The 12,029-nt window shown below is 62.2% G+C and overlaps 1 protein-coding gene across 3 annotated transcripts; it reads right to left on the bottom strand.

Moving 5' to 3' along the window:
• Window positions 1–1,553: 1,553 nt before the first annotated feature.
• Window positions 1,554–10,980, bottom strand: LOC311514217 (signal-regulatory protein beta-1-like). Of its 3 annotated transcripts, none has more exons than XM_084652640.1 (7): window positions 10,825–10,980; window positions 9,262–9,591; window positions 8,684–8,983; window positions 7,548–7,838; window positions 4,443–4,547; window positions 3,419–3,772; window positions 1,554–2,927 (listed from the first exon to the last, which is right to left on the bottom strand). In XM_084652640.1, the coding sequence occupies exons 1-7, from the start codon at window positions 10,874–10,876 to the stop codon at window positions 2,893–2,895; spliced, it is 1,467 nt and encodes a 488-aa protein (XP_084508766.1). In that variant the 5' UTR covers window positions 10,877–10,980; the 3' UTR covers window positions 1,554–2,892. The 3 variants fall into 3 exon arrangements, with proteins under 3 accessions (XP_084508766.1, XP_084508767.1, XP_084508768.1); XM_084652641.1 differs by having other exon boundaries at window positions 1,554–2,674; XM_084652642.1 differs by lacking the exon at window positions 4,443–4,547.
• Window positions 10,981–12,029: the final 1,049 nt, after the last annotated feature.

Genomic DNA, 12,029 nt, shown 5'->3' with positions numbered 1-12,029 from the left:
GGCGAGCAGTGCTGACCGGAGCCGCCAGGGTCCCTTTTCCACCAGACGTTCTGGTCGAAAACTGGACACCCACCAACCCCAGCTCTGCCTCCCGGGATCCCCTGCTCATGTTCTCCCCACACTCTGTACCCCCTTCCCACTCCGGATTTCCATGGGCCATCGAGTCCAAGGCCAGAAGGGGCCCTGTGCTTGGCTAAAGCACCTTCCCTGGGCAGTGGTCCCCTCCCTGGGAAACGCCATGGGCTGAGTGTGATGAAGTGGGACTCTTCTTAATGTTTCCTCTGAATAGTGTGGGGGTGCCTCAGTCAATCCCCCTTCGTTTTACTGCTCCCCCATCACTTACTGCAGGAAGTGCCATCCATGGGGTGCAGTACATCCCACCGCTGCCACCAGTTGTCACGGAGTCCCTGGGCGATGCTCTGGAACTGCTCCCTACGAAGCCAGGCAGGACTCTGGGGCAGTCGCCTTCCTGTGGTCAGCCTGTCTGCAGGACACACGGCTCACCCGGCTTCCACCTTCCTGGGTCTGACCTCGGAGCATTCAGCCTCCTCTGCCCCTCCATGTGCTTCCCACAGCGAGTCAGCTCAGGCGGGGTCCTGGGGAAGCCAGAGGGTCCTGCCCCCCAACTCCGCAGTCAGACCTGACTCTCAGCCAGCCAGTAAAACAGAGGTTTATTAGATGACAGGAACATGGTCTAACACAGAGCTTGTAGGTGCAGAGAAGAGGACCCCTCAGCTGGGTCCGTTCTGGGGGGCAGTGAGCCAGACATCCCCGTCTGCCCTTCACTCCATGTCCCAGCCAGCCCCAAACTGAAACTCCCTCCAGCCCCTCCTCCTCTGGGCTTTGTCCCTTTCTTGGGCCAGGAGGTCACCGGATTCCTTTGTTCTCCAACCCTTTAGCTCTCGCCTTGCAGGGGGGAAGGGCCCAGGCCATCAGTTGCCAGGAAACAGGGTGTCGGCCATTCTCTGTGTCCAGACCCCTGCACACACCTGCCCTCTGGGGCTCTACAAGGATCATACACCCTTACCCCACCCCCTAGAGACTTAGGAAATGCCTAGGGGAAACTGAGGCACCCCCACACTATTCAGAGGAAACATTAAGAACAGTCCCACTTCGTCACACCTCTCCCCCCTTCGAGATCGAACTGAGCAGGGTCACTTTAGCTGGTGACCTGGGGAAGTTCGAAGCCACCAACGTTCCCATGGATGCCCCAGCATCTCTCCCTTTCCTTGGTAGGAGTTACACCAGGCCCTTCCAGTTTCATGCCCTCCCTTAGGTTGGGGGTGGTCGATAGCTCCCTGGACCTTACCTGTTAGCTGGGTGGAGAAGTGTGACAGGGAAGGAAACGTGCCTGTGTCTGTCAGGGGTATTGACTTGCCTGTGGAGGGAGCTACCCTGATCTTGTTACGAATTACACCTGGTAGGACACGCATACAACTGCTGCGAATTACACCTGGTAGGACACACACACCAATGCTGCGAATTACACCTGGTAGGACACACACAGTTCGAATCTAGGCTGAGACACAGAAATAAAGTCCACAACTGCAGAGTTCCCAAAAGACACTAAGTTTATTACGCTCGAGCGTGGTGCCCCCCTGCTAGCCAGGAGGGGACCCTGAATGCAGATTATACAAAGGTTATATACTTTTTAGCAAAGCATGTTGCCCTCGTGCATCGTGCATTGGAAACTTTAGCCAATAAACAAACCCTTGTCTTATCTACCTATCCCTGCTTGGTGCATTCCTCGTGCTAAACCAGTATGTTAATTACACAGCATGGTCCTAAAGCCATGCATCAGTAACCTTTATTATCAGGATGGGAGGCCTCACATCAAGGCCAAGAGACAGGGAGTTACAGACTGACAAAAACCAGATACTGGGAGTCAAGGCAGGCTGGAGACAAGGAGGAGGATTTTCACAGGGATTCAGTATCTAAGGATTACTCCTCCTGGTGTATGATGTGCTGGCATTTAGACAATGGTGGGCCCCAAACCAAAATGGAGTCACATGTGCTAACTTTTCCTTATCAATCTCCAAGCAGTTGTCTGTGACCAGCCTTGTGTGCTGGGACCAGGCGAATGAGATCCCAAGCTGTGTGTCTGGGAAAGGAGAAAGTGTGTCCAGCTCTTCTTGGTCTGTGGAGCAGACAGAAGGGGCCTTTCAGCCTGTGACGGTTGAGGGTCGTGCAGTTGTCTCAGAGCTGGTTCTGGATTCAGCTAAAGCCCAGGAAGGGAAGGGTCCTAAGTTTGGGTCTGCTCAGGAGAATGGCCCGGTAACTAGGTCGCATCCAGTTAGTGACTATGCAAAATCCCAGAGCCCAGACAATTCTGGTGCTTGTATTTTGGCTGTTGCTAGTGTGTTGTTGGAAAGGGTGCAGCAACTCTGTCTGATCAGGGTGAGATCCTAGCCAGGGCACAAGGAGAGCATGAAGGTGTGTGATTGTGTTACCTACTGAGGGTGTGGAAACCTGCAGCAAGAAGGAAAAGATTCCTGAACTTGTGTGTGGCAAAGGGAAGGAGAAGGCTTCTGACCTTTTATCTAGGAAGTCTGTCAGTTTGCCTGAAAGGGGATTGTGTAGGAATCCGCTGGATGGGCCAGAGGTGATTCTGGATGTAAGGGAGACCCAGAAAGAGTCTGTTGTTGCTAGAGGAACACTTTCCTGAGAGCAAGCCCTAGGGAAAGAGGGTAAGAGCAGAATTCCTGTGAGGGGTTAATTGTTGCATGGTGGAAACTGAGGCACCCCTACACTATTCAGAGGAAACATTAAGAACAGTCCCACTTCGTCACACTGAGTCCAGGTGGGCATTTGTCAGCGTGGAGCCGGCGGCCTGGCTCTCATCCTGCTGGGCTCTGGCACCTAGCGTGGGGCCGCCCGCACTGCTCCAGGCCCTCACAGGCAGCTGCTGAGATCCGTATCCAGCGTGACTGGAAGAAGGGGAGGGGGTCAAAGATGGCTCCCGGAGGGCTGGGCAGAATCCCCACCATGTTGGGGGCATAGCCTGGGGCCCCACGGAGTTGAAAGCACACAGAGCCCACCCCTTCGCTATGCGTCCTGCGCCCCATATCCCGCCCCACTGTGCCCCATATATCCTGCACCCTTCCCATCCCCCGCTTCACCCTGCTTCCTGTGCCCCATATTCCACCCCACTGCGCCCCATATACCCTGCACCCCTCCGCCTGCACCTCACCCCCTTTCCTGAGCATCCGGTGCCCCATATCCCTTCCCCTGCACCCCCCCCACTGCACCCCATATCCTGCAGAACCCCCATCCCCTCCCCCTACATTCTGTGCCCCGACTATGCGCCACATAACCTTGCCTCCCCAGGGCACCCCAATCCCTGCGCCGCACAGCCCCCTGCTGCCCTCTGTCCAGCACCCGATCTGCCCCCCCGCAATCCTGTCTCCGACCCACTTACCTCCCTGCGCACTGGAGAGGGTGATGTGTCTCTCCTGAACCTGCCTGCCGGCCGTGCCCGGCTGGAACGTGCAGCTGAAGGTGCCGTGGACGCTCCCTGCCGAGCAGATGATCAGACAGGACATGAGCCGCTCCCTGCCCAGCCGGAGGGGGCACCGCCATGTCGAAATCTGGTACTGCTCCGACTCTCCCTTCAGCAAGGGCTCTCTCAGCTCCCCGGGCCGCCCGGGCTCCTTCCCCGGGGGCAGCCTCACCCAGACCAGCTGGTCCGTGGCCCGGAGCCAGCCCTCCACCTTGCACCAAAGCACGATGATGCTGCCCTCCGGCCAACACTGCCCCCGATGGATCTTGGACACTGTGGGGAGAGGCAGCCGTCAGGCTGGGGTAAGCAGGTGTGGGGCAGGGGGAGGATGTGAGCCAGAGGGAGGAGGGCGTGAGGCGGAGGTTGTGGGGCAGGGGGTGCAGCGGGAGGGCGTGAGCCGGAGGGAGGAGGGCATGGGGCAGGCGTGACCCGGAGGGAGGAGGGCATGGGGCGGAGGTCATGGGGCAGGGGGTGCAGAGGAAGGGCGTGAGCCAGAGGGAGGAGGTCATGGGGTGGGCGGGGGGGGCAGCGGGAGGGCGTGAGGTAGAGGAAGGAGGTTGTGGGGCAGGAGGAAGGACGTGAACCGGAGGGAGGAGGTGTGGGGCGGGGGGGGGCAGGGGGAGGGTGTGAGGCAGACGTTGTGGGGCAGGCAGGGCAGCGGGAGGGCATGAGCCGGAGGGAGGAGGTCGTGGGGCGGGCGTGAGCCGGAGGGAGGGCGTGAGGCAGAGGTTGTGGGGCAGGCAGGGCAGCGGGAGGGGGTGAGCCGGAGGGGGGAGGTCGTGGGGCAGGGGGAAGGTGTGAGCTGGAGGGGGGAGGTCGTGGGGCGGGGGGAAGGTGTGAGCCGGAGGGAGGAGGGTGGGAGGAGGGCGTGGGGCGGGGGGAGGGAGAGTGTGAAGGGTTGGGGGGGGGGAACCGCTCGGGGATGGGGTCCAGGTCCACTTACTGCTGATGTTGCAGCCCCGGTACACAACCCGTGCGAGGAGCAGCACCAGCAGGACCAGCAAGATTCCCAGCAATACCCATGCCAGTAATTCGGAGCTCGTGGGGACTGCCGGGGAGAGAGTCGGCATTAGTGCTCCGCCCCCGGCCCCACGCCCAGAGCAGCTGAGCGCTAATCAGGCTCCTGCCGGGAGGCTACGGTGCCGAGGGGGCTCAGCGTTCGGAATCCCGGATACCGCACAAGCTCCCAAAACACCGACCAAGGAAACCGGCAGCTCCCTTGGCCAACTCCCCACATGGCAGCAGGAGAACCCGGGGACCTACAGACTGGTCAGCTCACTTCAGTCCCCGGCAAAATCATGAAGCAGGTCCTCAAGGAATCCATTCTGAAGCACTTAGAGGAGAGGAAAGTGATCAGGAACAGCCAGCATGGATTCACCAAGGGCAAGTCATGCCTGACTCATCTAATTGCCTTCTATGATGAGATTACTGGTTCTGTGGATGAAGGGAAAGCGGTGGATGTATTGTTTCTTGACTTCAGCAAAGCTTTTGACACGGTCTCCCACAGTATTCTTGCCAGCAAGTTAAAGAAGTATGGGCTGGATGAATGGACTATAAGGTGGGTAGAAAGTTGGCTAGATTGTCGGGCTCAACGGGTAGTGATCAATGGCTCCATGTCTAGTTGACAGCCGGTATCAAGTGGAGTGCCCCAAGGGTCGGTCCTGGGGCCGGTTTTGTTCAATATCTTCATAAATGATCTGGAGGATGGTGTGGATTGCACTCTCAGCAAGTTTGCAGATGACACTAAACTGGGAGGAGTGGTAGATACGCTGGAGGGGAGGGATAGGATACAGAGGGACCTAGACAAATTACAGGATTGGGCCAAAAGAAATCGGATGAGGTTCAACAAGGGCAAGTGCAGAGTCCTGCACTTAGGACGGAAGAACCCAATGCACAGCTACAGACTAGGGACCGAATGGCTCGGCAGCAGTTCTGCAGAGAAGGACCTAGGGGTGACAGTGGACGAGAAGCTGGATATGAGTCAGCAGTGTGCCCTTGTGGCCAAGAAGATGTCACGGAGTGTGGGGGAGTCCAGGCCCTGCACCCCTCTTCCTGGGATTCCCTGAGACTCTCAGCCAGCCAGTAAAACGGAAGGTTTATTGCACCACAGGAACACAGTCCAAAACAGAGCTTGTGGGTACACCCAGGACCCCTCAGTCAAGTCCTTCTGGAGGAGCAGGGAGCTCAGACCCCAGCCCTGGGGTTCCCTGCGTTCCTCCACCCAGCCCCAAACTGAAACTAAACCCCCCCAGCAGGCCCCCTCCTGCAGCCTCTGTTCACATTCCTGGGCAGAGGTGTCACCTCCCCCTCCTGGCTCAGGGGACAGGCTCTCAGGTCTCCCCTCCCCAGGGCACAGTCCCAGGTCAACACTCCCCCTCCCTGCTGAGTGACATCGTCACAGAAGGCTAATGGTATATCGGGCTGCGTTAGAAGGAGCATTGCCAACAGATCGAGGGACGTGATTGTTCCCCTCTATTCAGCACTGCTCAGGCCACACCTGGAGTACTGTGTCCAGTTTTGGGCCCCCCACTACAGAGAGGATGTGGACAAATTGGAGAGAGTCCAGCGCAGGGCAATGAAAATGATCAGGGGGCTGGAACACATGACTTACGAGGAGAGGCTGAGGGAACTGGGATTGTTTAGTCTGCGGAAGAGAAGAGTGAGGGGGGATTTGATAGCTGCTTTCAACTACCTGAAAGGGGGTTCCAAAGAGGATGGAGCTCGGCTGTTCTCAGTGGTGGCAGATGACAGAACAAGGAGCAATGGTCTCTAGTTGCAGTGGGGGAGGTCTAGGTTGGATATTCGGAAACATGATTTCACAAGGAGTTTTGGGAAGCACTGGAATGGGTTCCCTAGGGAGGTGGTGGAATTTCCATCCTTAGAGGTTTTTAAGGTCAGGCTTGACAAAGCCCTGGCTGGGATGATTTAGTTGGGGTCGGTCCTGCTCTGAGCAGGGGGTGGGACTAGGCGACCTCCTGAGGTCCCTTCCAACCCTGATGGTCTCTGATTCTACGACTGCTCACAGGCTCCCCCTACCCTTGTGCTCGTGGGATCAGATGAAAGCGAAGGCTGGTAATTTTAACACAGTTAGGGGAGCAGGGAGGGGCTAATGCCAGGGAAGGGGGCAGCGCAGCCGGGAGCGATGCTGGGCTGGGAGGGGCAGGGGATGATGAAGTGGGACTGTTCTTAATTTTCTCTCTGAACACTGTGTGGGTACCTCAGTTCCCCCCTATGCCTTTCTTAAGTAGCCAGGTGGTGGGATCAGGAGTGTGATTGTTGTAGAGCCCTAGAGGGCCAGTGTGATGATGTCGGCACAGAGACTGACCGACACCCTGTCTCCTGGCCACTGATGGCCTGGGCCCCTCCTCTGCAAAGGTGCAGACGGAAGGTGTTGGGGAGCAAAGGGATCAGGTGGCCTCCTGGCCCAGGAGAGAGACGAAGGCCAGAGGAGGGGCTGGGGAGTTTCAGTTTGGAGCTGGCTGGGAAATGGAGGGACCTGACCTCCCCTAAGACGGACCTGACTGAGGGGTCCCGGTCTCTGCACCTACAAGCTCTGTGTTAGACCATGTTCCTGTCGTCTAATAAACCTCCTGTGTTACTGGCTGGCTGAGAGTCACAGTGAATTGCAGGAAGTGGGGGGTGCAGGGCCCGGACTCCCCCACACTCCGTAACAGGGGGTAAGACCACTTCCCGCTTCTGGCATAGGTGCCGACTCCATGGGTTCTCCGGGCCTGGAGCACCCACGGGGAAAAATTAGCGGGTGCTCTGCACCCACCGGCAGCCAAGCTCCCTCTGTCCCCCACCTCACCTCCCGCCCCCCCAACGTGCCGCATCCCTGCTCCTCCCCACACTTCCTGCCACCTAACAGCTATTTGGCGGCAATTAGGACTCTCTGGGAGAGAAGGGGAGGAACGGAGATGCCGGCCGCTTGGGGCAGGGGTGGGGACTTGGGGGAAGAGGTGGGCCGGGGCGGGGAGGGGTCAAGCCCCCGCCAGTCAGAGGGGAAGTCGATGCCTATGCCTTCTGGCCCCCAGCCCGCCACACTGACCTATCCAGACGGCTGTGCGCTCCAGCGGGGCGGCCAGCGCCGGGTGCTGTACGTGGCAGGCGAAGTTGGCCTGGGCGCTGCTCTCCGGGAGGTCGAGGATGCAGCTGCTGCGGAGGGCGAAGGACCCGTCGGGTTCCTTCATGGGGGGAGACTCCATGGAGATCAGGGGCACCCCGTCCCGCAGCCATTGCACTGTGATCTCGGCGGGGTAGTAGCCGCTCACCTGGCACTGCAGGGTGGCCTGCCCCTCCAGAGTCACCAGGGGCGGCAGCAGGGTCAGCCGTGGCGGGGCTGCCGGGCAGGAAACAGGGTCAGGGCGCTGGGCTCCCTCCCCAGGCTCTGGGCCCCAAGAGGGGACTTTCATGGGGGGGCCCTCTAGGCAGGGGCAGGGGAACAGACACCTGGGGGGGGCAGGTGGAAGGAATGGGGCCCCCAGGAGCACAGCAGGGGGCGCTGCGTGGGAATGGGGTGCTGTACAGGGGACAGGGCTCTGGCAGGGGGTGGGCAGTGCTGTAGGGGCATGGGGGTGCTGTGGGGAGGATGGGGGTGCTGTTGGAGTGCAGTATGGGGTGGGATTCTGTGGGGGGGTGTAGGGGGGATGGGCAGTGCTGTGGGGAGGATGGGGTGCAGTGGGGAGGGTGGGGGTCTGGTGGGGGATGGGCAGTGCTGTGAGGGGAGGGGCAGTGCTGTGAGGGGGACAGGGTTTTGTGGGGGGGATGGGGGTCTGGTGGGGATGGGGTGCTGGGGGGTGCAGCAGGGGATGGGGTGTTGTGGGGAGGACAGGGTTCTGTGGGGTGGGGAGCAGTGGGGGGACGGGGCTCTGGTGGGGGATGGGCAGCGGGGGGTGCTGCGGAGGCATGTAGAGAAGTGGGGGCACAGCGGGGGGTGAAGTGCAGTGGGGGGACGGGGCTCTGGTGGGGGATGGGCAGCGGGGGGTGCTGCGGAGGCATGTAGAGAAGTGGGGGCGCAGCGGGGGGTGAAGTGCAGTGGGGGGACGGGGCTCTGGTGGGGGATGGGCAGCGGGGGGTGCTGCGGAGGCATGTAGAGAAGTGGGGGCGCAGCGGGGGGTGAAGTGCAGTGGGGGGACGGGGCTCTGGTGGGGGATGGGCAACGGGGGGTGCTGTGGGGTGACTCACAGAGCACGCTCAGCCGGAAGGCTTCTTGGATCGGCGCCCCCAGGGCGACGTGCTGCACGCGGCAGGCGTAGCTCGCGCTGGCGTCGGGGATGCTGGGCACGAGCGGGAGGATGCTGGTCGTGCTGTACAGGCCGGTGGGGCCCAGCTGGCTGGGGGCCGTCTTGGAGCCCCCCACCACCAGCCCGTCCCGCAGCCAAGCGACGCTCACGCGCCCGGGGTAGAAGTTGCTCACGTTGCAGGTCACGAGGTTCTGCTCGCCGGCCCTCACCTCGGTGCCCCACACTGAGACATGGGGCGGGACTGAGGGGGTGGAGGGGGAGAGTCAGTGGGGCCCAGACCCCTTCGTCCGCCCCCTACCAACCCTCATCTGCCCCCCATCTCCCCGTCCGCCCCAACCACCCCAATCCATTCCCCACCTCCTCCTCCGCCCTGCCACGGTGCTGCCCACGGAGACTTGGCCGGGCCATGGGTTAGGGGGCAGCTGCTGCCCCGCTGGGGAGGTGGCTTAGGGGGGCAGACCCAGCCCTGGAGCCATGCCCCTCTGGGCTCTGCCCTGGGACCCTGCCCCCCACAGTTACCTTCCACACGCAGCTCCACCTGCCGACTCTCCCGGCTCGGGGGGACGATGACCACGCAGGTGTAGAGCCCGGCATCGGCGCCCCCCACCCGCGGGAGGAGCAGGGAGGCGTTGCCGACCCGCAGCCCCTCCCGGGACAGGCTGGCCCCGGGCCTGCCGTACGATGGGGCGTTATCGAACTCGGCCACCAGGCTGTTCCCCAGCTTCCACTGCACCACCAGTGCCATCAGGTCCACGGGCGCCCCCACGGAGAAGTGGCAGCCCAGGAGCACGTCCGAGCCCGGCTGGGTCTGCACCCGGGAGCTGGGGACGGAGACCACCAGGGCACCCCCTGCACAGACAGACAGGCAGGGCTATTTGCCGCTCTGTGGGGCATGGGGGCGGGGGGGGCAGCCTGGGGGGAGACCCCACCCCCTCCCAGGGACTGGGCCCCCCTCCAGCCCCTCAGCACCATGGGAGCCCACATCCTCTCTGCGAGGGCCAGTCAGAGCCCAGGGAGGAAGGTGGGGGCCCCAGGCTGAGGCCTGGCAGCCTCGTGTCCCATGTGGGCCGGGCGCTGGGTTCCCGTGGGGGCCCCAAGCCTCAGGCAGAGGAAGTGAGAAGCTTCCTGTTTGCGCAGCAACTGGTGTTGTGGCCCTTACATGGTTCCCAGCCCCTGCCCCCACCCGCCCTGTGCCCCCCAGCCTGAGCCTCCTGCCCCAGCCGCCCCCTCTGCCCCTCAACCTGAGCCCCTGGCCTCACCCGCCCCCGGCCCAGCCCCCACTGTCCTCCAGCCTGAGCCTCCTACTTCAAGCTTCCCTCAGGGGCCACCCTCACCCCAGCTGTTCCCGTGCAGGGGTGGGGTGGGGAGCAGGACCCCTGCCCTGTGTCTGACCCCCACATCAGCACCACACCCCACCCCCAAAGCCAGCACCACCTGCCCGACCTGCCTCCATACTAATCGGGCAGCTCTCCGGCCTGACTTGGTCAGGGCTCTGGGCACCCCCCAGCAGCGTGAACCAATTCTGTGGCCATGGCACCCCCCTTGCCAGCCCCTCGGTGGAGGCCCCAGGGCCCTGGCGTCAGCACTGGGCTGGTCCCGTGGTGGGGGGGCAGATTTAGCTCCAGAACCCCAGGGCAGGTTGCGGGTGATGGGTGCGAGGGGGCTGGGGGGCAGGAACAGCCCAGAGGGAGCGCGATGTGGGTTTGCGGTGGGGCCTGGCCATGGGGTGTGCCAATGTGGGACAGAACCCAGGAGTCCTGGCTCCCAGCGCCCCCTGCTCTAACCACCACACCCCACACCCCACTCCCCTCCTAGAGCTAGGGAGAGAACCCAGGAGTCCTGGCTCCCAGCTTCCCACTTTCACCCACCAGCCCCTCCGGCTCGGAGACCCCCCGCGGGACCCTGCGCCCAGCCCGCCCCCCATCCGCCAGGGCACCGCCCGGGCTGGACCCCCCGGCCCCGGGGCCGCGGGGGGGAAGCCGGGGCCGGGTTTCCTGCCCACCGCCCCTCTGGGGCAGGGTCTGGGGCGGGGAGCAGAGAAGCGACCCCCGGGGAGCAGGGGCGGCCCCGGCGGCTACTCACGGGCCCCGCTCGCCAGCAGGAGCAGGAGGCCGGGCGCCAGGGCGAGGGGCATCGTGCGGGGCGGTGCGGGGCGCGGCGGCCCCAGCCTCGGTTACTTTCGCTTCTGCAGCCTGGCTGGCGGGCGAGATAAGGGCAGGACGCGGGGCTGGGCGGGACCCACAGCTCGGGGCTCCGAGATCAGGGCAGGGACCCCGGGGGGGACCCGTCGTGGGGAGCGGGATTGCCTGGGGGGAGAGCCGAGCAATGGGGGAGCTGGCGGGATCCCCCCGGGATAGGTTGGGGGGCTGGGGGACCCCCCCCCCATTACCTGTGCGTACGACAGCTCCCACCTGTCCCCCGTGTGTTTCGGGCTGGAGTTCGCTGCCCCAGCCCCCCTCGGTGTCCCTTGGCCCAGCGAGCGTCTCTCTGCTCTGGGGTCTGGCTCGGGTCAGGCCCGGCCCGGAGGTGGGTACTGGCTCAGCGCTGGCCCGGCTCCCGGCTCCGAGGGGCTCTGAGCTCGGCCCGTCGCGGGGTGGCGAAGTGATTGCCCAGAGCGCCCCTGCCCCACCTGGAAACCTGCCCAGGTGGGCTTGGTTCAAGCACCCGGGGGTGTCAGAGCCAGGAGCCACCCCGGTTCCCCTGGCCGGCCGTGCACCCCTCAGCAGAGAGGGACAGAAAATGCCACACACTTCTCACCGGGAATGAACTTTTAAAAAATTTCCTGCAAACCTTTCCTGGCTTTTCATCCCACAGCGGGAACCTGCCCTGCTGCTGGAATGTCTTCTGGTCTCCGAAATCAAAGAGTTTTATTGACGACAGGAAGTTTGACCATGATTTAAATGACAAAGTGGAAAATTTAAATTTGGTGAAAAATTGTCATTTTGGTCAAGAAGTGTGACGAAGTGGGGGGTTTTCTTGAGTTTTCCTTGTTTTTTTTTTTCACTGGTTTGCATGCAGAGGGGGTGGGACTCAGTTTCCCTGGGTGTTACGGGTTTAACGAGGGGATGGGAGAGGGAGTTTGTTGGTGCAGAGGACCGGTGAGGGAACTTGGGACCCCGGCCAATGGCCTGGAGAACGGAGACCCCAGCGACGGATGACCAGGAGGCCCAGCTTGGCAGTCAGTTCTGCCAGTGGCGGCTGTGATGAAGTGGGACTGTTCTTAATGTTCCCTCTGAATAGTGTGGGGGTGCCTCAGTTTCCCCTAGGCAGTTCTTAAGTCTCTAGGT

The sequence above is a fragment of the Lepidochelys olivacea genome (assembly GCF_965140295.1).
Source record: "Lepidochelys olivacea isolate rLepOli2 genome assembly, contig: Scaffold_29, whole genome shotgun sequence".
In the NCBI taxonomy this organism is placed as follows: domain Eukaryota; kingdom Metazoa; phylum Chordata; order Testudines; family Cheloniidae; genus Lepidochelys; species Lepidochelys olivacea.
The sequence above is the reverse complement of the archived record's forward strand: the minus strand, read 5'-3'. Positions and strand labels throughout refer to the sequence as shown.